This window comes from Ochlerotatus camptorhynchus, unplaced genomic scaffold, assembly GCF_037179485.1.
Source record: "Ochlerotatus camptorhynchus isolate MF236.1 unplaced genomic scaffold, CSIRO-AGI_Acam_v1.1 ptg000471l, whole genome shotgun sequence".
Taxonomy (NCBI): Eukaryota; Metazoa; Arthropoda; class Insecta; order Diptera; family Culicidae; genus Ochlerotatus; species Ochlerotatus camptorhynchus.
This window is the reverse complement of record NW_027040957.1, coordinates 233,452-261,108: the sequence shown is the minus strand read 5'-3', so window position 1 is coordinate 261,108 and position 27,657 is coordinate 233,452. Positions and strand designations below refer to the sequence as shown.

General features: G+C 38.8%; 1 protein-coding gene across 1 annotated transcript in view; it reads left to right on the top strand.

Moving 5' to 3' along the window:
- LOC135712333 (cardioacceleratory peptide receptor-like) overlaps window positions 1-27,657 on the top strand; it is a 325,970-nt gene that overhangs the window by 209,965 nt on the left and 88,348 nt on the right. Inside the window, exons 2-3 of the mRNA XM_065235305.1 lie at window positions 4,070-4,920; window positions 11,836-11,925. Coding sequence (XP_065091377.1) covers window positions 4,750-4,920; window positions 11,836-11,925 — 261 coding nt within the window. The 5' untranslated portion in view covers window positions 4,070-4,749. The remainder of the gene's footprint in view (window positions 1-4,069; window positions 4,921-11,835; window positions 11,926-27,657) is intronic.

The window sequence follows — 27,657 nt, the reverse complement described above, 5'->3', positions numbered from 1 at the left end:
AAAATGAATTAAACACAACAAATAATCACGTTAAACTGAAGCTTTAAAAATCAATTAATATATTATACTGATGCACATAATTTTTCCAAGCAGTTTCATAAATCACACATTCAACAGAAATTACTCATTTTTCAGTTCCTTAGCGATTACTTTGGACTCCTCTGCATGACGCTGATTGTGAATTGCAGCACGTCGTCTTCGGAGTGACCTTCCGTTGAGCGTGTAATTTACGACCCATCTTCGAATTTGAGGAATTTTATTAACCTTGCTCTCTTGTTCGTGGCTTTTAACCATTTTGGGAACGTCGGTTGGACGGACTGGCGTCGGCATCGTACTCTGACTGTCCAGCAAGCCAGCAACGGTCACCCATATGCTAACATTCCCAGAAAAGCAGTTGCCGTTCCTGTAAATGCCTACCGAAAAAAAGAAGACCAACGAAAGTCATTTTATCATCATCATCGCGTCGGCATCAATAAAATTTCTTCTCCCCACGTTTCGTTTTAATGACGCCTATCATGACAAATTATCCCGCGCTTGATAAGGGCATCGCGACGCTTCGGAACGGCGGAGGCCTATCATTCCCAAAACGTTCGCATTTCGTGACGAAAGGGTAATTTGTTTGACTCCAGACCTGATCGAAAAGGAACGGAGCCAAAAGGCAGTCCACGGGGGGATTTTCGAAATCACAATTTTAAATTGTGAGACGACGGCTGTCCACCACCATTGTTAAAGTGCAATCGGTAATTGATTTCGACAAAAATGATGCATCGCAATTGCCATCGGACCAGGATTGCCGACCGTTGTTGTTTACGTTGTTTTGCTGATTTCATATACGAGATAACTCGATAGGGAAGAATCAATCATTCACCGTTGCGACGGTAAAAGGGCTGATCAATCGAATTAAACGTACAATGATGGAGTCTCCTCTGTTGTCGATAATTTTATAAATTACGAGCTGAAAATGTGTTTATCATGTGACTGCTACTAGCGCTAAATGTAGAAAATGATTGTTTAATATGGTGAATACCATCAGTCACCAATTACGCAACTCAATTTATAATTTAATGGTATTTTAGATTCTTTATTATGATAATGTTGTTACGACAGGTGATGAGACTTCGGACTTGACTACTGTGGAGTTGCCTATCAGTCGAAATGATTGTATGTAGGTTCAGAAATACCCTACCAAAATTTATTGCCATTTGGTTCACGGGAAGGGCTTGATGGCGCTGTAGGCATTCGATTTTCTTAGCGTGAAAAATGAAGATCGTTTGAGGTATAGGGTAGGGCTCAGGTAGGACGGGAGGCAATGTATAGACCGGCAATCGGGTCAAACAGCCTGCATGCCGTATCGAACGACAACGGCCAACGATGCGTGAACTTTGCAGCCTCTCGGGGTATGGTAGTTCGAAGTACCCTTTTCCCTCGCAAGATTATCCACAAAGCCACCTGGAGATCACCTGAACAACACACAGAAAACCATATCGATCACGTTCTAAATGACAGGAAATTCTTCTCCGACATTATCAACGTCCGCACGTACCACAGTGCGAACATAGATTCGGACCACTACCTAGTTGCAGTATGCATGCGCCCCAAACTCTCGACAGTTCATAACACCCGTCGAAGTCGAACGCCGCGACCAAACATTGAGCAACTACGGGACGCCGGAGTTGCCCAGGACTACGCGCAGCAGCTGGAAGTTGCACTACTCACGGAAGAGCAGCTTGGCGCATCTTGAAGATGGCTGGAGGGACATCCGTTCCGCCATAGGTCGTACTGCTGCAGCGGCACTAGGTACTGCATTCCCGGACCGAAGAAATGACTGGTTTGACGGCGAATGCAAACTGTTAGTAGAGGAGAAGAATGCAGCACGGGCGAGAATGCTGCAACACCGCACGAGATTGAATATGGAGCGATACAGACAAGTGTGGAACAGACAAAACTCGGTTTTCCGAAGGAAGAAGCGTCAGCAGGAAGACCGAGATCGCGAGGCGATGGAAAATCTGTACCGCGTAAACGACACACGGAAGTTTTATGAGAAGCTAAATAGTTCGCGCAAAGGCTACGTGCCGCAAGCCGATATGTGCAAGGACTTGGACGGTAACCTTCTCACGAACGAGTGTGAGGTGATTGAGAGGTGGAAGCAGTACTGTAACGAGCACCTCAACGGTGAAGCAGTAGAAAACGGAGGTGGCATGGCAACATACCTTGGAGCACGCGTAGAAGACGACAGGCTACCGGCCCCTGATCTTCAAGAAATTGAGGAGGAGATCGGTCGGCTGAAGAACAACAAAGCAACTGGTGTAGATCGACTACCAAGTGAGCTATTCAAATACGGTGGTGAAGCACTGGCTTCAGCGCTACACTGGGTAATTGCAAATATTTGGGAGAAGGAGATATTATCAGAGGAGTGAATGGACGGTGTCGTATGCCCAATCTACAAAAAGAGTGACAAGTTGGATTGCTGCAACTACCGCGAGATCACACTGCTGAGCGCCGCTTACAAGGTACTCTCCCAAATTCTATGCCGCCGCCTGTCACCATTTGCAAGAGAGTTCATGGGGCAATACCAGGCGGGATTCATGGGTGCCCGCGCTACCACGGACCAAATTTTCGCGATGCGCCAGGTTCTGCAGAAATGCCGCGAATACAACGTGCCCACACATCATTTGTTCATCGATTTAAAATCCGCATACGACACAATCGATCGAGATCAGCTGTGGCAGATTATGCACGAGTACGGATTTCCGGATAAAATGACGCGATTGGTCAAGGCGACGATGGATCGAGTGATGTGCGTTGTACAAGTATCGGGGACACTCTCGAGTCCCTTTGAATCTCGAAGGGGGTTATGGCAAGGTGATGGACTTTCGTGTCTGCTATTCAACATCGCGTTAGAAGGTGTGATCAGAAGAGCTGGGATGGCCGATGACATTGACATCATGGCACGGAACTTTGAGACGATGGCGGAAATGTACATCAGACTGAAGGCTGAATCTAGGCGGATTGGATTTGCCATCAACGCATCAAAGACAAAATACATGAAAGGAAGAGGTTCTAGGGAAGACAATGTTATTCTCCCACCCCGATTGACGGTTATGAAATCGAGGTGGTCGATGAGTTCGTGTATTTGGGCACACTGGTGACCGCCGAAAATGATACCAGCAGAGAAATTCAAAGACGCATTATGGCAGGGAATCGTGCCTACTTTGGACTCTGGAGGACATTCGGTCGAATAAAATTCGCCGCCGCACGAAGTTGACTGTCTACAAGACGCTGATTAGATCGGTGGTCCTCTACGGCCACGAGACCTGGACTATTCTTGTGGAGGACCAACGCGCCCTTGGTGTTTTCGAACGGAAGGTTTTGCGTACCATCTACGGTGGAGTGCAGATGGATGACGGAACGTGGAGGAGGCGAATGAACCACGAATTGCACCAGCTGTTGGGAGAACCATCCATCGTCCACATTGCAAAAATTGGGCGACTACGGTGGGCTGGGCACGTCGTAAGAATGCCGCACGACGACCCAGTGAAAATGGTTCTAGAAAGCGACTCAACAGGAACAAGAAGAAGAGGTGCGCAGCGGCAAGGTGGATCGGGCAAGTAGAAGGCGACCTGCGGACCCTTCGCAGACTACGAGGCTGGCGAAGTGTGGCCATGGATTGAGTAGAGTGGAGACGACTTCTTCGGACAGTAGGGGACAACAAGGCCTTAGCCTGATTGGTAAGGTAAGGTATGCTTTTATATTGGACACAGGTGTATGTAATATATGCAGAGGATGTAATAAATCCAACCTTACATTGTTTGCTTGTGAGTGAAAATTCTGCTAGAGTTTATATTTTACAAATAAAGCAGGTGTACCGGTAATTGCTAAAGGTTTCTATTATGGTGTTTTATAATATTGAGAATTCCAATAGGTCATAGCAGGAACACACCTTGATAGGATAGGAACGTATGGTCATAACTGGTACACCTGTCTTATTTAAGTCAACATCAGGATGTACTTTACATATGTTATTACTTGTGCCTAATTCCGTTTTCTATGCCATTTCATTTCTTTTTAGAACACGTTAGAAGTTGTCTCCAAAGGAATTTAAATCATCTTTAAAGAAATGGACATCATTATTGCAAGTGGTGCATGAAAAATCAATAAAATCGCTCATGATTGTTTCCTAGAAAAAAAAAATACTAAGTAGTGCCACTGGAGAAAGTCATCAGCAGAAGAGGAAAAAACCCTCTATAACACTTAGTGTACTGCACCGAGCAAGGACGCTTCTTCTCCCAGTCCCGGGTCAGTTCTGAGGCAGAATGGTACGGGTTGTAATATTTTTACGACCACATCAAATACTGCTTCGCTGCCGTCATTGTGGTTGTTGCTGTTGCTGTTTCTCCGGGGATATCTGTTGCTACCAGCGTCCGGGCTACGGTCGATGTGCTATACATTTTGGGATCCGATCTGGGTCCTGCACCAGCTGCTGTCCTGATGATGACTACATCTCACCCGCCACCATCGACACCGCCGTTGATGAAGAAGATGTAAATATTAAGATAGAGGATGTTCCAAATAGAAATGCTTTTACTGCTTCCGTCGTTGCCATATTGAGACATTCGAAAGCACTGATAACTGACACATAGAGTGAGAAAGTGAGTGAAAGAGTGCCAGAAAAACTGATACCATTGCCAAGGGAAAATCTAAACAAAGATTTTGCACAAAGTAAACTTAAGACGAGTGGAACAGGGAGAAATGCATCTTGTTAAGGAAAACTTGGTGATAAGTGATGTGGAGGCGTCCTTGGCGAATGAACACAAGGGCGAAGACCTAGTGGGCATACCGATTACCACCTACAGCCAAATGGGTTACGCATTGAAGCAGCTGGAGCTCAACTCAACCGATTTTGGGTCGAACGTTGTGCATGTAAGTTTTTATTGTATTTAGTTTAAATTTGTAGACGTTTTGTTAATTGAACATTGGACTGACATGAACATACATTTCCTTTATAAGGCTTTCGGCTGGTTCGCCATGAACATACACAATAAATAAAAAAAAAAATCTTGGAGTGAACCAGGAACAGGATAGTAAACAATGTTGTAAGGATTTTTTGGTGCTTTACAACCTTCCAAAAACGGATTTTTTGCGTTACATAGTTTGTGTACCACGCCTCTAGAAAACGCAGAACAGCAGAATAGAAAAGACATGTACTCAATTAGTCTTACAAATAAAACATCCGTTGTGGATCATAACTTTATGGGAGCAGTGAACTGCTTGATTTACAACATGTAATTGATTTATATCTGAAAATGGATTTACTAGCTTGATCGACTGAATCGTAGGCTTCAGGCCCACTTTACATCTCACATTCCAATGTGTGACTATAAACTTCTTTTGTTTCTTAGAAAAAAATATTGATTTATAATTGCTAGCATGGAACCTCCATTTACGAACCAAAACGGGGTTTCGTAAATCGAATCCTAGTGCGTAAAAAAATTTACTTCGTAAAAAGAAAACTCGTTATTTGGGATTTACTTCGTAAAAAGAGGTTTTAGAAAATATTGTCAAATACCCCACAATATGGGTATTTTTTTTAATCGGAGTGACGTGTAGCGATCGGAAATCGATGTCTGACGCCATTTTGAAATCCAAGCTGGCGGCTTCCGGTTACAGAAAAACTTGGAAATTCTGCCAAATACCCCACAATATGGGTATTTTTGGAATCAGAGTGACGTGTAGGGACCGGAAATCTATGTGTGACGCCAGATTGTAGATTTTCGAGATACTTGTAGGTTAAAATTCACTTATCGCATAATTTGAGCAATTATCATCCTTTTGAGATGTTGTTCGTGAGTGTTTAATCTTGAAAATATTTTTAACAAAAAGCCCAATCAATTTCCTTAAACTTTGCAGCTCGCAGTTTTTCAATCAGACGCATCAGTTAAGATATAAATAATTATGAGTAAGATACCGTATGGGAAAAGTGTATTTTACTATTTGGCTCCTTATACGGCTAGCTAGTTTCGAAGACCACGGTGGAATAGAAAACAACCATAAGAAGTATTTGACAGCCTTTTCGGGTCATTGTTAGTGCCGTAGCTACACAATAAGAACGGGCAAAGTGGACAGGACTCCCGCCTCAGATTTTTTTTTTAGTTTTTTGCTCATATTGCGGTTCGTAGCATAACTAGTTTTGACAGTAAACCTTATTTTTCAATATGTCGCAACAACCCCACCTGGGTTACTTTTTCAAAAGACTTATCTGCTTTTGTAAACAATGCGTTCGATCGTCGAATTGACGTAACTGGGAGCTCGTACACGCATACTAACACCACTATCAGATAGGGAAAACCTTCCCCAACTTAATAGTGGTGTTAGTGTGCATGGGTGAGTTCCCAGTTGCGTATGTATGCGAGATTTGTAATACCATTCGAAAATTATGGCATTCATTGCATAAATAAAAATGTATTAAATAAAATAGTGTTCTTAGATATTTATTTAGTTATATAATACTTAAAACGTCTATTTATACAAATTAAAAACCTTTGCGTCATGGTCTGAACAGTTTGAAAACAATTTAGCTCTAATTTTATTTTCAGATATAGGAATAAATGAGTGAAATTTTTGCGTTCCTTGAATTGTTCTTGCTTCACAATATTGTTCATTAAGCTCTGCCGCCATAGTTTTATATTCTTCTGATGTTACAAAACCAAATGATAAACTCGTCAACTCTTCCTCCTTTCGATTATTTGCCCAGTTATATAATTCTTTGGCATTTTTAATTGGATGTTCACGTTCTCTGGCTAAACTGGCTCGTGGCGCTTTATCGTACCTCGGTATTTTACCATAGGATGTCGCAAAGAAATGCCCAGCTTCAATTTCATACATAGACTTGAACTTGCAGAGACTAGAAAAATTCTTACGGTTTTTGTACTGTGAAGCATAATCAGACATAAAATAAATCTTCTTCACTATTTTTCTCTGATCTGTACGTAAAAAAGTAATCATTTTGGAAATAAACAGGTTAACAGCTACTGCATCATGTAACAACTCTTCTGAGATAATTATGAAACGAAAATGAAGCACTTGCGAGTTTTCTTGATAGTATATAACGAATAGATGGATAGTAGCTTGTTGTACATTCCAATGATGAGATTGTACTTCATCCTGCAGTACAAAGGAGTAATTTTCAGAAAAATTACAAATGACTAAAAATTCCCCTACTTGCAGATTGTTTTCGTTGTTTTTGAGAATTTAGATTGTTCTGTTTAAATGAAATCGTGTGGTATCAATTTGAGTAATTTTTCACAAAAATGTGAAACAAAATCTTCAGGCTCTTTAACAATAGTTTGTGTATCACATCTATCAGTAGTTACCCACTGTTCGAATGACAGTTGATCAATCATTTTTTCTTCTAATTGCTGTGTTAAAAAATCCTCAATTGACGAAATGTCTGGACAATCCTCACAACATCTAAGATAACAATATGCTGTTTTTCTTTCACAAATTAAACTATCAGTCAAGGACTTTAAGTCATACAAAATATTGTACTTTTTTTAATTATGTGTTATAAGATAAAAAATTTCATGATTTGTGCAAACGCAAACGTTGTGCGATCCTGAACTGGTTAAAAGTTTGCAGTATTTAGGACGAAGTTTCGCGAATGAAAAAACTCATATTTTTACCTCACTATTAATTTCCTTAAATCTTTTGTATGCTTCTTTAAGTGTCATCATCAATAACCTTTTCTGTATTGCTTTCCGTTTTCCATCGTTTTTCACTGACACGTAGTCTCTCTGGCCAGGCATTACCCGACTTGTTTCATCGTCCTTAAAAAATTGAACAGAAGTTCCTTCGTTGCATCATTTAAGCCATGGCCCGATCTTCTGTGAACTGCTGAATGTGCTCCATCAGTTTCAAATAATTCTTTAGCTGCTGTTGCGAAGTACCTTGTGGTGTTAAATTCATCCATTATTTTTTGTATTGTCCATGACTTGGGCAACACAGTTAAAATCTGTAGTTTTTCACTCCTTGTAGTATCTTGTCTGCCAATTTTTTCTTTCAATTGAAGAATTATTTCTTCAAAATCCTGTGTTGCACTTGTTTGGTCCTCCTGCGGTCCTAGTTGGAAAAGATGCTTCCTCACTCCTTGGTTGATTTCCTTAATTTTATGTTTAGGATAGTAAACGTTGTTTGACTTCTTTGCATCAATCGGTAAAACTTGAATACCAGTAATTCCTCGGTTGAATATTTCCATGTTAACAGATCGCGAAAATTCATCATCAGTTGTTGCAGTTGTGGCCACTGATATTGTTGATGGTATCGTTGACAGGCTGGGTACTTCAGGCAAAACCCTTCCAACAACAGTTTCCGAGTTTTCAGCGATGATTTGTTTTTCACCTCTTCTAGCCCGTCTTTCAACTTCTCGACGACAAGATCCGCAGATGCGTAAATTGGAATTAATTGTATCTCCGGAATATCCAATCGTGTTTAAGTTCTGTTTGGTATTTTCTGAAAGAACTCGCAGATCCTTTTTTTGTACACCTTACATCATCATTTTTTATCGGTTGAATACATTGAGTCATAACAAATCGGTTATCCATATCTTTGTACTGGTGAACGCTGAAAAAAATCGTAAGAATATAAATATACTTATTCTTTTATATACATTTAACTTGTGTTCGTATAAAAATTTATATTGAATAACAAGCTTACCTTAACAGAAACGAAACTTTGTATAGCAGCACTGAATCACCGTCCTTCAAACTATTTCTATTTTCCACAGATAACGAAATATACTGCTTACTGTTAGTGACTGATGAAGATATGCTTGAGTAGCTCTTTAAATATCAGTTTTTGCTACCGAAATAAATATTCTTACCAAGTGGTAGGGTTTTTGATCTAATTTCCGTCCTACTAAGCACAACCCGCGCTTTACCTCTCTTTTCTGAACGAGTTTAAACAAAAAATGGAATATTTCTGTCAAAGATGACTTGCAAATTTATTCACCTTTCCATACGTACCGTTGGATTTGATAAAGAGTCACAAATTGATGAGATATTGTCTAAAATCTAACACTGCTTCTTGATTCTAAATTCGTTCTACGAGTTTCAATTCCGTCCTAACGCATTGAAACGCCATCGAATTTTCATCGTCCTACGGATAAACGTAGAAAAAGGGGATTCGCTAGGAGCGCTTCTTTTGTTTTGAGAACAATGAGCGTAAATATTCATAAAATTCACTCTAACAGAGTTTATGTTGTAGCTAATGAACTAGCGCATCGGAACAAACCTATTATTGATTTATGCACGGTGAAATCATTGATATTATTGATCTTTTCTGATCGATAGAACGGAAATGGGCGATTACGACGAAGTAGCGCTCTACCCTATCAATGAAGAATAAGATGGTACCTAAGTATGCAATTAGGAACCGGACATTCAGTGGCTTGATTTTCAACGCTTGTTGTATAGAGACTTGTGTGTCTGATTGAAAAACTGTGAACTGTAAAGTTTAAGGAAATGGATTGGACTTTTCGTTAAAAATATTTTCAAGGTTAAACACTCACGAACAACATCTGAAAAGGGTGAAAATTTCTTTTAACCTACGAATATCTCGGAAATAACAACTCTGGGAAATTTAAGTATTATGCGCTTTTTTGGTGTAAATTTAATGTGTTTTAATAATAACACCACTTCAAAGATATTCTATAACGGTAGGTAGTATTTTGGAAAATAGTACTTTTTTCAATCATTCATAACTTTTTTGTAAGTAGCACTTTATCTTAACTACAATATAAATATTAAAAAAAAAATAAAAAAAACAAATAGGGGAAATGACGGCTTCGGCATGACAGACTATTTTTGGCAACCCAAATTGAAACACTATTTTCACTGGATTTTCTTACGAAAACACTTCGCTGAATGCATGCAAACGATTCTTTATGCTTTCAGCTTCAATTTGACTATATTTTTACCACTGAGAAAAAGCAATCTAGCAAGGTTTTCTTGAAATGCAACACACGCACTACAAATTGTAGCTGATTTCGAGTTGCCGATAATAGAACAGCAGATTTACATGCAGTTCAAATGGAACGGTTGCCGAAGAAAAACTGGTTGCCGACAATACTCGCTCTCACTAGAGAAGATTGGAGCTTTGTAAAAGCGTTTCAAAACAGTTTTTGACAATTCTTTCGACTGAAATTGTTAGAGCAGCTGGCAGCAAAAGATTGTAAACAAACCAATACTGCATATGTGTGCGTTCCTTAGAGAAAAAGGCTATAGAAAGAAGGTCGCTGCTTAGGTTGCCGAGAATACGTAAATTCCCCTATGCAATTTAAGTAATTTAATTTTTTTTTTATAATTTTGATTTTTTTTAACAACATATTTTTTTACAGTGTATATTTTTGTTCTTGAAAGGCACAATACTTGTCCGTAACTTCACCCAAGACAGCATCTAAACTAGGGAACCAAATATGTAAATATTTTAAAGGACATTTTGGACAGTAATAAACAACTGTGTAAAATAACAAGTAATTCTATAAACATCGACCCGAAACGATTTGCGAATCTGTGTGGAACTATTCAATTTTCATAATTAAAGGGTGATACGGTCAAAATTTGGTCAAGGGAAAACGCGTGTAAATCGGTGAAATCGTTTATTTAAAAAATCAAATTAAATTTCTTTTTCAAGTTCAATTAGTATAAAATTCAGGAAAAATATTCAGTTAGGCTTCCGCTTTTCCAAATCCGAATTGCCGGGCCTTACGCTTGACCCCTGCCATCAGATTTTGTACAGCCACCTTGTCCACCTCTGGCGTGTTGGGAGGGTTCTTGTCCTTGGGAACCACCTGCACGTTGTTGGCGGCGTACCACTCCATGGCCTTTTACCGTAATGGCAAGATGCCAAATCCGGCCAAAACAGTACGGAACAACCGTGTTTCTTCAGGAAAGGCAGCAGACGTTTATTCAAACACTCTTTCACGTAAATTTCTTGGTTGACAGTCCCGGAAGCTATGAAAATGCTGCTTTTCAAGCCACAGGTACAGATGGCTTGCCAAACCAGATATTTCTTTGCGAACTTTGACAGTTTCATGTGCTTGAAAACATCTGCTACCTTTCCCCTTCCTTTTGCCGTATAAAACTCCTGTCCCGGAAGCTGCTTGTAGTCGGCTTTGACGTAGGTTTCGTCGTCCATTACCACGCAGTCAAACTTCGTCAGCATCGTCGTGTACAGCCTCCGGGATCGCGCTTTGGCCGTCGTATTTTGTTTATCATCGCGATTTGGAGTCACTACCTTCTTGTAACTCGATAGTCCGGCTCGTTTTTTGGCTCGATGCACGGTTGTAGACGATACACCCAGCTTATTTGCGGCATCTCGGAGAGAGAGGTTAGGGTTTCGCTTGAAACTACCGGCAACTCTCTTTGTCGTCTCAGCGGCTTCCGGTTTTCGATTTCCCCCCGGTCCAGACTTCCTGGCTGTCGACAAACGTTCCCCAAACACTTTAATTACATTTGTAACGGTTGATTTGGCAACTTTTAGCGATTTTGCCAACTTTGCGTGCGAGTAGCTCGGATTTTCGCGATGCGCGAGCAAAATTTTGATACGCTGCTCTTCTTGCTTGGACGGCATTTTGACAACTGAAGAGTGAATTCCAAAATCAAAATAGGAGCAACATTCTACACACACACACCTTCAAAATGAGGGGTGTTCAGGTTTTTTAAATGCAAAATTGAAAGAAATACGTCAAGTTGATATTGACCAAATTTTGACCGTATCACCCTTTAATTCACAGAGCACATATATATATATACCTAAATATTATATTTGTTTTACTTACAGTTGTCCAACATGGGTGAAAGCGACCTGAAGACAAACGACACGAATTTCAACCATACCGAGCAAGTGATTGATAGCTTCTACTTTTACGAGGTAAGTGTGTCTGCTGATATCGGTAGTGGAGGATTTATGATGTTTTATATCCCCACATTAAAACTATCCAAATGGATGGAAACAATGATGGTTTTAAAATTTAACGCACGACCTTCGGCCATGCCCAGCTTGATGTGTTGGACGATTAGTTTTCTACACATCAAACGAAGTGTTGCTCTAGAGATGAAGTGTTATCATAATAGTTTACCGCTTTTAATTATGTTGTTTTCTATATTATCCCTATAAAAAGATTGCCAAGCCTACATTTCATTGCACATTCATGACATCACAGAACAAATCAGTGAATCAAAAAGTGGTACGTTTTTCTGCTCAACAGGCGATGCGTTGTGGTAGCGTTCCACGTGCTCTCTGTGCGCACTCAGACTATCATAGCATGCTGCCTATATCTTTACTGCAGACAGAAGATGCCTTCTACCGCTCGGTGCGATAGTGTTCGTCATGAAAAGTAGAGCCACTTACTGATCCGAAGTTCCACTTCTGTTCTGTTTTTTTTTTAAACTCTTTATTTGTTTCAAATTCAAAATAAACTACATTTCATTTTAACCTAGGTGCTCCAATTACTACAGTAAACTACCAGCCTTCATTGTTATGATATATATCTAAGTATTTTAACATTGTTCCTGTATTGGCAATTCAGTATTTTAAACAGGTTTTTTGAACCTGCATGTCAGTATAAAAATTGATATCTTAAAACTAAAAACTAAACTAAAACTAAATCTTATCTAAGTATAAAGGGAATTAATCGTTGCAATTGAGGATTGCAACGATTTTTGCCTGAATTTATTAATTATTTTGTTGGACATTTGTTCTAAAGTCTCAACATTCGAAATTCTATGTACTTCAGTAGTACTGTACCAGGGAGGCAACTTCGAAATCATCTTCAGAACTTTGTTCTGAATCCTTTGAAGTGTTTTTTTCCTGGTAGTGCAACAACTAGACCATATTGGCACAGCGTAAAGCATGGCCGGTCTAAAAACTTGTTTAAATATTAGAAGTTTATTCGTCAGGCAAAGTTTGGATTTCCTGTTTATAAGAGGATACAAACATTTTATATATTTGTTACATTTGGCTTGAATGCCCTCAATGTGATCTTCAAAAGTTAATTTTTGGTCAAGTATTAATCCAAGATATTTCACTTGGTTTGACCAGGAAATTGGAACTCCGTTCATAGTGACTATGTGACTACTACTAGGTTTCAAAAAGGAAGCTATGGGCTTATGTGGAAATATTATAAGTTGAGTTTTGGAAGCGTTGGGAGAAATCTTCCATTTTTGTAAATAAGAAGAGAAAATATCTAAACTTTTCTGCAGTCTGCTGCAAATAACACGAAGACTTCTTCCTTCAGCGGAAATGCCTGTGTCATCAGCGAACAAAGATTTGTGGCAACCCTGAGGCAAATCAGGGAGGTCCGAAGTGAAAATGTTATACAATATAGGCCCAAGAATCCTACCCTGAGGAACTCCTGCTCTAACAGGTAGTCGATTAGATTTGGAATTTTGATAATTTACCTGCAGAGTTCTGTCAGTTAAATAATTTTGAACTAATTTCATAATATAAAGTGGAAAATTAAACTTTTTCAATTTAGCAATCAAACCTTCATGCCAAACACTGTCGAATACTTTTTCTATGTCTAGAAGAGCAACTCCAGTTGAGTGGCCTTCAGATTTGTTTGAACGAATTAAATTGGTAACTCTTAAGAGTTGATGAGTAGTTGAATGCCCATGGCGAAATCCAAACTGCTCATCTGCAAAAATTGAATTCGTATTGATGTGAAGCATCAATCTATTCAAAATTATTTTTTCAAAAAGTTTACTTATTGAAGAAAGCAAACTTATTGGACGGTAGCTAGAAGCTTCAGCTGGATTTTTATCCGGCTTCAAAATTGGAACAACTTTTGCATTTTTCCATTTATCAGGAAAGTATGCCAAATGGAAACATCTGTTAAATAATTTTACCAAGAAAGACAAGGTACTCTCTGGGAGTTTTTTGATGAGGATATAGAAAATTCCATCATCACCTGGAGCTTTCATATTTTGAAACTTTTTAGTTATAGACCTTACTTCGTCTAAATCAGTCCCGAGCAACCTGATTCTCAATAGGACTAGTAAGACCCAAACTGAAATTATGGGAACTCTCGAATTGCTTAGCAAGTTTCTGAGCTTTTTCCAAATTTGTGATCAAAATTTTACCACCTTCTTTAAGCGCTGGAATAGGCTTTTGAGGTTTTTTAAAAAATGTTTTTGTGAGTTTCCAAAAGGGTTTGGAACTCGGGTCTAATTTAGAAACATTATTTTCAAAAGTTTTGTTCCTCAGGGCAGAGAATCGTTTTTTAATTTGTTTTTGTAAATCTCGCCAGATAACTTTCATGGCAGGATCGCGTGTTTTTTGATATTGTCTCCTACGGACATTTTTAAGACGGATCAAGAGCTGAAGATCGTCGTCTATTATAATTGAATCAAATTTAACCTCGCATTTTGGAACTGAGGCAGCTCTTGCTTCAACTATAGAAGTAGTCAGAGATTCAAGAGCATAATTAATTTCACCTTTCGTTTGCAAAGGAATGTTTGGATCGAAGTTATATTCCATAAATGTTCGATATTGCTCCCAATCAGCCCTATGGTAATTGAAAGTAGAGCTGTTGGGATTAGAAATTATTTCTTGGGATATATCAAAAGTTACTGGAAGGTGATCAGAACCGAAGTCAGCATGGGTAACCAATTGGCTACAAAGTTGACATGAATCAGTTAAGACCAAATCAATAGTGGAGGGATTTCTTGCAGAAGAAAAGCATGTTGGGCTGTTTGGATATTGAATAGTATAATAACCTGCAGAACAATCATCAAACAGAATATTACCATTGCAATTGCTTTGAGCATTATTCCATGAGCGGTGTTTTGCATTAAAATCACCAATAATGAAGAATTTAGACCTATGACGGGTAAGTTTCTGGAGGTCACCCTTGAGAAAATTCTTTTTCTGGCCTACGCATTGGAATGGCAAATAGGCAGCTACAAACGTAGGTTGTCCAAATTTTGTTTCAACAGAAACTCCCAAAGTTTCAAAAACTTTGGTTTCAAATGAAGAAATTATATTGTGTTTGATTCGTCTATGAATAATTATGGCAACGCCACCACAGGGTCCATCAAGACGATCATTTCTATAAATTAAATAATTTGAGTCCTTCTTAACCTTATGGCCAGGTTTAAGGAACGTTTCAGTTATAACGGCAATATGCACGTTATGAACTCTCTAAAAGTTAAATAGCGCGTCTTCATTATCTTTAAGAGATCGAGCATTCCAATTTAAAATGTTTAATGCTTTAAAATCCATTACTGAATATCAAAGTCATGACAATATTATTTGCAAATTTTACTCCAGTTTGAATAGCATCAAACATGGAGTTAGATTTAAGCATATCAGAAATCATGTCAATTAATGAACTCTGTAAAAATTCCATTTTATGAGCAGTAATGCTGCCTAAGTCAAAATTGTCAAAATTTCCGTTAGAACGTTGGTTAGTATTTTGATTTCTACCCGCTGCAATAGCAGCATAGGTAGCTCCATTAACTCGCTGAACATTGTTAGCTGCGAGGGGAGTAGGTACAGATGAAACATTTGAAGCAGGGGTGATATTTGTACCTACGGGTACGAATGTAGAATTTGTTCCTCGTTGAACGTTGTTAACAGCAGAGGAATTTGTACCTGGTCGGAAACGTGGAGCGTTTCCTACCTGTCGGTTAGAACGAGATTGTAGGATCGCTTTGCGAGTCTTACATTCCCAAAAATTGGATTTATGGTTTTCACCACAATTTGAACATTTAAATTTCTTAGGATCTTCCTTCACAGGACAGTCGTCCTTTGCGTGAGAGGAATCACCACAATTCATGCATTTAGCTGGCATGTAGCAATTTTTAGTTCCGTGACCCCATCCCTGGCACTTACGGCACTGAGTGAAGTTTTGGAAATTTCCTCCAGTCTTCCTGAAGTGTTCCCACTTCACTCGGACATGGAGCATAAGGCTAGCTTTTTCTAAGGCCTTAAGGTTGTTTAGTTCACTAGACTTGAAGTGAACTAAATAAAAATCATTAGAAATCCCGTTGCGCGAATCGCCAGGCCGGGATTTCATTTTCATTTTGATTACTTGGAGTGGCACAACTCCAAGTAATTTGTCCAGTTCATCTTTGATCTGATCCAGGGATTCGCCACTGGGCAGTCCTTTTATGACAACCTTGAACACACGTTCAGTTTTGGTGCCGTAAGTAAAAAAAATGTGCTTCTTCTCAGTAAGATACTTGAGAAGACATTTAAATCCGTCCAAGGTTTCAGCCAATACACTGCATTCACCCCGACGTCCAATTTGTAGTGAAAACTTAACTTTCACGAAATTCAAAAGTTCCATGCGAGGAGCATGGAAATCGGAAGTGGTTATCACAATAGGGGGAATATTTTCCTTCTTGGCATTAAGCCGGGAAAGTTTACTAGAATTTTTCTTGGAAGATGGATCATTCTCATCATCCGTGAGCAAAGCAAATTGATTACTCAAATTAATTTCATCAGAAGGAGGATCAAGGGTTTGCCCCTTTCTTTTGCGTTTAGGCGCCATGGCGACAGTAAATTTTTATCCAAATCGACTTCCAAGCAGATTACTATAAGAATCTGAAGGATCGAAGAGGAATTTTGCAAATCGATATCCAAGAAGGATTACCTCAGGTAGGGTCCAAACAAGGATCGAAGAGGAATAAGAGTTGAACAAGGTAGAAATTTTTTACAGGTTGCGCACTGAAAAGTGCTGTTTAAATTTGTTGCAGCTTTAGGTAGTAGTAACACTTCCTTCAGCAAAAAGCAAATAGATCCGCACGGCAAGAGAGCACGATGCGGACTGACTTCTGTTCTGTAATTTTTGCATTGTGAACGATATGCAATGGACGTAAATTTACTCGGCGTTGATGTTAAACTATTGTTGGTCTGCTTATGAACATTTCCAATCAATATAAATCTCCACAACCAGTCTTTTGCCCATGATTTTTATTTTCAGGGCCGCCTCGGATCCATGACACCACATCATCTATTGATCGTTTAAAACTTTCGTAAATCATAAATTTAGATAGCTACCTAGATTTTTTGAACACGGCTTTCCATAAGCGCACTGCACTAGAAAAATCCGAAATAGTTCAAGTGAGTTAAGTGAATTACACTGTTGGGCTGGGTTCCATTTTCCAAGTTAATTTTAATTAGGATTTAAAGGTTACACATAGAAAGTTATTTTTCGAGTCAAAAAGTTCTTGTGTTATTGATCAACCGATTTTCGAGCGGAAGTCAGTCACGATTGGCTATTTCTAACTTCTTGTCGGTCAAAAATAACAACGCTCGGATAGCAGGATAATCGAAAACTTTCTACTTAGGGTAGTTGGACCAGTTATGGCTATTCGTTCCTATTATGATGTGTTCCGATTATGGGCTATTGAATTTCCATAGGCCATAATTGGAACACACCATATTAGGAACGTAACATAGAGTTTTTTTTAAATAACTTTTTCCTTTGGATGCATGCACTGGCTCTATCTCTCTATCTGGCACTATCTCACCACTAGAAGTATTTAATTAATCTGATATTTTTGGGTTACCACGTTAAGAGGGACGACCGGTCGTAAAGACAAGAACACTCGGGCCGATAAAAAGTGATATAACAGTAACTCTGGGAGCATCAAGTAGGGGAAATGCAGGTAATGTCGGCCTTAGTGTCCCTAATTTGGACCCATACATAAATTCAGCAATCAACTAATTTTTCAATAGCAACCAAAAATATCCATTAGTAACGTCCTAATAACGCGTTCATCTAGATAAAATTGATAAATAGCAGACTTTTAGCGATGGGCCCAAATTAGGGACATGTAGGCCGACATTACCTACATTTCCCCTATATGAAAAGTTGGTCGGGAATAATGAGTAGATAAATTGTTGTGTCTGCCCTCAAGTTGTGTTCCGCAAATGTCTGACTTCAAGAGGAGAATTGATTTTTTATTAGATAAATCCGTTCTGCTGTGGTAGGTCACAGACAAATATAGGATAGGATAGGAAATATACAAAAGAAAACATAACATGCACGTTGTGCCCGGTTAAGATCTAATTAAATTTTTGGTTATTTTGACTAGGTTTTTCAAAAACATGAAGATGATGGATTAATTTTTATTTCAATTCTATTTTTACGCGATTTTTCTTTCGTTCGTAGTTTTGGTTGTGGGATCTCAAATCACAATCAAATTTATTGCAACTTGTTTTTTTCCTTGATTTGTTTTCCGTCGATCTTGTTTTCCGTGCTGAGCACCAATGCTACCGACGCCAGGGAGGCAGCTCCCACACCTGGATCCTACCTATCGACCCATCAACTCATGAACCGGGGACCAACAGCTTTACTTCCCTATGCCTCAGAGCATCCCGGTGGCGCCGACTGGGATTGAACCCAGGACTGCTATATTTTTCAACATGTTTAAAGAATCTGGTAAAATCTGAAACATATTTTAAAAAAATCTGGGAATTAACGTGATCTATCTAGCCGTATTCATTCTAAAAATTCTTTGATACTTCCGTGAAAATATTAAATCTCTCTTCAGACTTTCAATTACAATTATGAATGTTTGGGCGATACGTAGATTGAATCCTCTCTCTGCCGCTAGTTGTGACCTATCTTGTATCTTTTGTGCTGGATGGAAGCAACGATTGGCAAACAATATCTGAGAATACCGAGTCACGTTCGGTGTTGTTATTTTTTTATCGTGCTGCATCGTCCGTACAGCATACCGTACCGTGTGACGCATCCCAACAGTAACAACGGTACCATCTCGATTGGCAACATAATACAGAAGGTACGTTGAGCAGCTTCGATGATTCGCCAAAAAAGTAGTATGACATGAGAGTCAATAATCATAAATTTGGTATTTTATTCACTGCATCGAATTGAAATTCCTCATTCGTGCGGTATGAGGTTGCATCTGCACTGTGTAGTGGGTTGAACAAGTTATACTCGTGACGAGCTGGATCGGTAGTACACTGAGTATGAGGATATCTTCCACGCGTCTTAAATTACAAATCAGCTGAAATAATTTGAAAGGTTTCGTAGTGCCTCTTTCGATAAACTAATCACCCTCATTAATCATATTTTCATCACGCTTGCATACATCTTAGGAGCTTATTGATATTGAAGGTAAAGCTTGATCTAATTCTTCTCATCGACAACTCAGCTACGACCGGTGGAAAACTGCGGAAAACGAAGCACGAAACACGAAAGTAAAATTTATGGTAAGTGCTGATAGTTTTCTCAACCACCAACCATGCCGGATGACAGCAAGGACGACGTCAGAATTCAGTCACTTCGCCACTACCGTCTGGCTCTCAGTCAGGACGCTGGAAATATAAGAAAGTACCTTAGCGCGGTCGAGGACGCTGACATCGTTTAGATTCCGTGAAAAGTCACCTGCTCCGGAGTGTGAGTGCCAACTGAAGCGTGGGAAAATTATCCCCTTTTTGGTGGAGTTCATTCTCGGAGGATAATGGTGACACTAATCCTTTTCCCACACGTGCTGGCTTCTACGGTAGGGGAAAGCAGTCCGACTCGTATCTCACACATGCTGCACACTACTAAATTGGCGGCGGTGGAAACAGTCGATAAAAATCACATTATGTCTAGACGGATTTAATAAATTTCTAGGAAATACGACGCGATTAAGGTGCAATGCTATGCGATTTTGATGTCCTGGGAAAAGCGGTTTTGCTTGGATATCTGGGGTATGGGAGTAGTTTGCGAAAGACCATCAGAACTTGACAAGTATGCATTAGTTGGGTTGTGAAAGAAGATGATGAAACTTGCTACCTGTTACATCGGTTGTCTGATACAGTACGTTCAAAGAATTGTTTATTTTCCCCCAAACAACATGGAGAGTTTTTAATAACAAACCACTTGAAATATACTTTACAAACAATTTGGTTCTCCTGCTTGAAAACTTCCGCTCGCTTCAAGTGGCAATTATAATGGAATTAAAAGGGAATTACTCAAGCTCCGAATAGCTCTTCTTATGAGTTTTTTTTTAAGAGCATCGATTTAATTTATTGAAATTGAGTTTAATTTCATTTGAACCGTTAACACACCCGCATTTTTCCTCCGTTAACACACCCAACCGGGGGATGTAAGATTCGCTTACAATTATGTGGGATTCATCGTTAGAGGATGTTAGTGGAGACCATATGAACCGAGAATGCGATATACCGAGCTGCGGTACAATGGAGAAAGAAGTGAGTGAAATTAATCATGTCGAATAAAAAAAAATTTGACGACTGGGGGACTCGGACAAGGAACGTTGCGATAAACAGACCTGTGCTTTCTCCACTGATTTCTCCATGCTTCGAGATATGGATAGGCTAAAAGCAAACAAGAGGGCTAATTTCCTTGTGTGCGTGTGCGTCGTTGTGTTGTGTTGTGTGCGTCGTTCTACCATGTTATGCATAACAATCAAGGCAAATGCTTGCTTGTGTGCGATGTTCATGAACAGAGGTTGATAGGAAATGAAACTAACATTTATTGTAATGAATTTTTGGTTTGCGTGTATGTATCATAAATCGTGTATGTAGAAAAGTTTAGCAATGCCTTGCACAACAAAATAATGATTTATTGTATACTTCTCAAGCAGTGTTATAAATTGTAATCTACAGTTAAAACTCAAAGAAAACTATTTTTTGTTAGTGAAATAGTTCAGAAAACTTCCGTTTAGGGTCAGTGTGCTAGTTTTTGGTCCTAGTGGTGCTCTTATTGGCCCTTTCTTAAATTTATTTATTTTTTACAATTTTTACCAAATTTAGTTTGGGTATTTTTATACAGCGATCAGTATTCTTCCGATGTCTTCATTGACTACTTAATATGTCAAAATCTTGGTTCAATTATTTCAACAGTTTCTGAATTTCACATAAGTGATATTGGTACATGTTTCAAAACTAAAAAATATAGAAAACTAATCATTTCGTTCAAAAAAAAACTTCTACGCAACAAATATGTGCTGTACACAGAAAAAATTCTGAATTCTAACTATCGCGTAAAATATATAATATTTTGAGCTATATTTAACATAAACAACGAAATCGTTTACAAGCTTGTATACAATTTTGCTAATTTATGCGATATTGCGTGTTAACTTTATGTGCGCTAAATATCGCAGAAATTTACGTGAATTTTACAAACGGTGTAAGTTGAACAGAATTAACCTCAAGCAAGGGTTTTGCGTATTTATCGCTGTTTTCTTTTTTATCAATTGGATTGACGACAGCGACGTGCTTCGTTAATCGAAGAATCGAGTTAAAGTTTACTAGTTAACATGCTGTGGTTAGTTGCTGAATCACCTTCAGGTATATTAACAGGTAGCCTAATAGACCATAGATTGAAATAGAGATAATTACTTTATTTTTGTAGATAAAATCAAACCAAATGAGTAGAATATGAGCCAAAAACGACTCACTCACTGATTTTAGATCTTATTGTTCAGTCTTCCACTTTTAGCAGTTATATGCAGCTATATTAAAAAAAATTAAAGTAAGTGAAAGTCGCAATACCTTCTGATCCTAAAGTAGACCAAAGTGGATTCCTGCACTAGGGGTGATCCCGCAGAGTTGTTTTTGCTTAGGTCAGAAAGGGATAAAGATTAGTATTTTTCAAAGTTTCATATGATATTATATAGGGGAATTTACGTATTCTCGGCAACCTAATCAGTGACCTTCTTTCTATAGCCTTTTTCTCTAAGGAACGCACACATATGCAGTATTGGTTTGTTTAAAATCTTTTGCTGCCAGCTGCTCTAACAATTTCAGTCGAAAGAATTGTCAAAAACTGTTTTTAAACGCTTTTACAAAGCTCCAATCTTCTCTAGTGAGAGCGAGTATTGTCGGCAACCAGTTTTTCTTCGGCAACCGTTCCATTTGAACTGCATGTAAATCTGCTGTTCTATTATCGGCAACTCGAAATCAGCTACAATTTGAAGTGCGTGTGTTGCATTTCAAGAAAACCTTGCTAGATTGCTTTTTCTCAGTGGTAAAAATATTGTCAAAGTGAAGCTGAAAGCATAAAGAATCGTTTGCATGCATTCAGCGAAGTGTTTTCGTAAGAAAATCCAGTGAAAATAGTGTTTCAATTTGTGTTGCCGTAAATAGTCTGTCATGCCGAAGCCGTCATTTCCCCTATGTAAAATGCAGCGCTATATTACATTAAAACGATCAATTTTTATGTTTGCTGACCTGAGCATAGGAAATCTGGGGGATTATTTTTGGCGCAACAATCTACTTTGGTGCAATATCTTTCAATTTTTTTTCTAATCTAATGTAATACAAACGCAGCCGGGACGAGAAAGCATCCTGGCAAACGATTAGGTTAGATAACTATTTCCACAGCGATTTTTTCATGAATCTACATGGTCGGACTTACCGTACCAAACGCTCCGAGTTATGTAAGAGTGAATGTAACAATAATATGTGATGTAATGGATGGTTTATATAATATAGTGTAATGGACAGATCTCATTGGTCAGAGGGATGACCTCGATCGCATGAAGCATGTTCCTCGGGTTATTTCAAAAATTATTCATGGATACTTGTTTTTATAACTCTTGTATGCTCAAATAACCTCGATTATTTAGAAAATTGATTCTTTTCTTAAATTGTGGATTGATTCAATAGGCAAAGTTGAGTTCAATCATACCATGCAATTAAAATATTCATATATAGCATGAGTTAAAAGAAATTGAGTGAGAAGATCAAAGTTTTTTGTATTTTGTTATATTTTATGAATTATATATGGAAGTTTGAAGGAGATACCTGCGATAGGTCGAAGAAAGTCTACTAGGAGGCCGGTTGCTGTTGGTGCAGCTCCAAATGTTTATTTGGATGCGATCATTCCTTTTTATTTATTTATTTATACAGTAACCCCTTCCTAACGTTAGGACATCAATTCAGCTTATTGTTTACCAAAACGAACCCTGCTGCAAACCCTACCCTATTACCCAATGTCCCAGTGATTCCTCGTGGAAGTGCAGAGGTGTTCTCGGCTTCCATCAAAGCGAGTGTCACGTCAACACATTCCTATCCCTTCTTTTCTTGACCTGCGTTCGGGCGCGGCCGGCGCTGGTATTGCCAAGTTTAAAATCACCAGTTTTTACACATTGAGGATGATTGCTAGTCCCATGCATCGTCTATTGGTTCTTTTTGTAATTACAGCTGATCTGGCAATAACAGAGTAGTAACCGTGGGCGGTAAATCATGCTCATGCTCATGCAATATACATATATATTTTTATACATATCAAATCATGAAAATTTATCCTAATGATATTAATGATTGACCGCCTGCAGTTGCCCGCAGTTCGTTATATCCAGATCACCAGATCTTTATAATATAGGCAATACCAGCGCCGCACTATGGGAGATTTCAACAAAAATATTTGGAATTTTCCTGGCTTGGTTTGGTCAAAATACGTTGTTAATAAATAATTTTCAATATTTCATGACCAACTTTTGACAAGTGCTGAACTTTTTGTTGCTTTAAATTTAATGATGATAGTTTGAAAACGGTAACAACTTCAAGCTTGATTTCAAAGAATAAAATCTTGAAAATAATTCAAACTTTAAAACATAGGTAATTAACAATTAGTTTTTATAGGTTAAACCCTAAAAAAGTAAAAACACATTTTATCAGGTTATCAATTCAGGCATAACATTTGATAACGGCACAACAGCATTTGCAAACAAACTTTCTAAGGCCCTTTACACGCGAACCAAAGTACGCCCACGCAAACCAATACCACTATCGGAAAGGTGATAGTTGCCCCTATCCGATGAAGTTGTTGGTTTGCGTGGGAGTACTTTGATTCGCATGTAAAGGACCTTAAAGTTTGTTTACAAATGCTTTTGTGCCGTTATCAAAATGTTGTGTGTGTGTGTACAATCCAACCCCCACTGTCCGGCAGTGTTATTATGGAAGAAAACTGCTTTTTATTACCCTTAAATTAAAGCAGGTTTAGTCCGGGAGTTAGAAGGTGTTAGCTCTATTGCAGCTCCAGTGACCCATTTCAGAATGCCTGGTAATTCACGACCACTCTGAGGTCACTTTTACTTACAATAAGCCCCGCATGTTCACTCTACCTTTATCAAATGGATAATGGTATCATAAACACACTTCCAGATTCAAAAAATATTATTTCTAAATCTGGCACGTATATAGTTTTGAAATTTGTTCAACTGTATTAAATCGATTTGAATGGACATTTCTTATCAATTTTGTTTCGAATACCTCTTGATTCATCTGCTGGCAGCACTTACTGGCCCTTACCGGCGACCAACTCATCTGCCCGCAAATGCTACAACGCCTAAATCTCAAAGCTCTCCGAACGTCCCCTCGAAAATGCAATCGAGATATGTATAAGAACAACCTTCAACTGGAACGTACTCACCAAATCAATACATTAGGGAGCACATTCCCGATGCTTATTTTTCTCTCGCAAACCCGTCGTTGCCGAACGGCAAAAAAGGAAACTCGGTGAGCAATTTTGTGACACGGAATTTTCACTGAACATTACCAGCGAATTCACGAATTTCACCACACCCAACTGCGAAACACGTTCAGAAGCACTTTTAATACAATTTCGATCAATTTCTTTCGAAAACACAACAAAAAAAAGATACAAGCGAGCCAACATCAACACCGATTGTGCCGAGCTCTTTCACGCACCTTGCAGCGCGTAAATAAACTGAAATTAAAAATTATCACTCGCGATGCCACTAATTACTGGTCCGGGAGAAAATCAAACAACGCAGATCGCGACATCTCTTCTGATGCATGGAAACATGTTGAATCACGTTTTCTTTCTCTATTCTAAAACTTCCCGGAAAGCGAGAAAACTAATAATCACACACGTATAAACGTCCGGGAGGCAGAGCGCCAGCGATAATCCGGCAATTGCAGCTGAAAACTATGAGAGCGAACGCACGCACAAAACAGAGAACAAACTTAAAACACAACCGTATCCAAAGGCGTTCGAAACTGCACCCGCACTTTAGGTGAATCATCCTGTCGCAAAAAAGCCATGCAGGAGATGGATTCTTCATCGCCTTTAACTGGTTTAGCGCATTGGTCACAGGCGGAAGTCATGCTGACTCAGTTTCCAAAAGTGATTTAGAAACAGCGGTGGAGATGCTCTAATACGCAAAGAGGAATTGGATTCTCAAGATCGCCCAATGCTAGACAGTATACACTACAATATGTCTGATTGGATAACTTTTTCACTGTTTTCACAACACAAAATATACTCTAATTAGACGATTATCGCAACGAACTGCACTTTCCACTAACAACCAGTACAATATTACAGGTATACCGAACGGAAAAAACGAATAACGATAGCCCGTGTGATAAAAAATCGCTAAATTTAGCAGCGCACAATCACGACGATGTGAATAGCAACAACTGTCCACCGCCTGACTTCTTTGTGCCGTTATCAAAATGTTATGCCTGAATTTATCAATTGACGATATATTTATTTATTTTAAGAAATCATCTGTAAATAGAAAACACAATATTTACTATGCTATGCTATGGTTACAATTAAAAATTATTTTCTACAAATTTTTTGAACATTGTTCTGCTACAATATCATCATTTACAACATTTTTTTCATTTTCATCGACAGGTTTCACCTGGGTACTGCGAACACAGCCGTTTTTGTTTTGCAAGTCAGCAGGAAACAACTTGAAAATTTTCCGATATCACAAATTGTTTTGCTAATGCACTGCTCACAATTTGCATATACATGCTGTCGAAAGTTCACCCTTTGCTCCATAAATAACGTGTACATGGTGTTGGGGGTGCACCTACCCACATGACTCTTATAAAGTTTGTTTGCATTCTTCCTTCAGCAGTTCGTGCAGGTTCGTTCTTTCGTTACATTGTTTACATCCGAGTATTTGAGCAAGTTTTTTGTTGAAGAATATTAGTAAAACAATGCCGAAATGACAATATTTTCAACATTGACCACAATACTTTCTCTGCCGACGGGGATTGTATGAGAAAAGTATCACTTTTAGCAGCTCTAGATCGTTGGATTCTTTTTGACAGCACCAGTTGGATTCTTTTTGACAACCATTTCGTGTTTCTCCGCACCACTCAGGGTTTCACAAGTTCCTCTTATTCATTTTAGTTTAAGTATCAGTATTGAACAGTTTACAGAAATTTAAAATATCATGCAACTTTTCACGATGTCGGGATAGTCCAGAAACACTTTTTTTCTGTTGTCTTTTCCCCATCCAAATGGAACTGATCAATGGGTATGATTCATTCATGGCATGAATGAAGACATCTTGTAAGTTGTCTACTCTTAATCGTTTTCTTGCATGATGGGTTCAATATTGCTTTAAATTATAGTTATATACTAATAACTAAGAGGCGATTGTGAATGTATGATTAATTCCCAATGTGAGCGAGAACTTTATGCACGGTCGCCGGAATTTTATACCAATCATGCTATTTAACATATAACGGCGCCGGTGGTAAGAGTGATTGCCCCGCACCCCAGCAGGCCTGGGTTCAATCCTAGTCGGCGCTGCCGGGATGTTCTGAGGCTCAAAAGTCGCGTGCAGTCTTCACGAAAACATGTACCATGTTGGGCTTGTGTACAAAAATCCAAGCGAATGTTCAGCTTGAACATGCGTTAAATCTTGTTCTCACATACATTTAATCTAAGTGCATACAAAAGGGTACTTACATTTTTTTCAGTGACAGAGGTACTAACGGGGTATAACTAAAAAACGAGCATTTTCTTTGAGGGCCATAACAAAAAGACTTGTTTATAGAAAGGGAAACAGATTGATTTAATTTGAAGGGACGTCCCTTTACTTTAAAAAAACATTAATGAACATTTGAATACGGTCCATCATCAGCTGTTCGACGAAGCTTTGTCCTGATGTTTGAACAGGAGCGTTGTACAGCTTCTTTATCCATTTGGCCAATGCATCTTTTGATTCTATTAATCAGTTATTTACAGTCTTTGGCTCTCCAGTTGTTCAATCAGGCGACACTGGGGCAAATTTGTTGGATTGCGGCTTTTTGGTACATAGGGGATGTTTTGGCTTTCCAAGAAGGCCTGTGTTTTTCTCGTATAATGCGACGACGCTTTATCCGACCAAAACACGTAATTTCCATCTGCTTGATATGTTTGAAGAAATGGAATCAATATTTTCTTCAAACATTGATTTTGGTACACTTCTTGATTAATAGCCAAACCACTGGGCTTGAACCATGGTTTGGAAATTCCTCTCTCAGAAATGGCAATATAAAGCATCACCTTATGCTCAAAATTATGCGTTCCTGGGATGTGGGTTTTTGAGAGAGGGAAGTAGCTTTCATCATCCAAAACGAAACATTTTCCGGCGTAATTTCGAATCATCCAGCGGCATTGGAATTTTACGGTTGATATCTGTTGCTCCATGTATTCTGGTGCTCTTGATTTCTTGGGGCAGACTATTGCAACGTTACCTTCAATGATGCCCAGGCTAATACAAATGTGGATGCTGCAAACCTTTTCGCTATGTTCTTCGAGAGCGTTTTTAGTATGACCTGTAACAAGGCGCGATTGTTTTGCTCACGTTCCTTCGCACAACATCAACCTACCCGTTATTCAGTTTTCCGCAA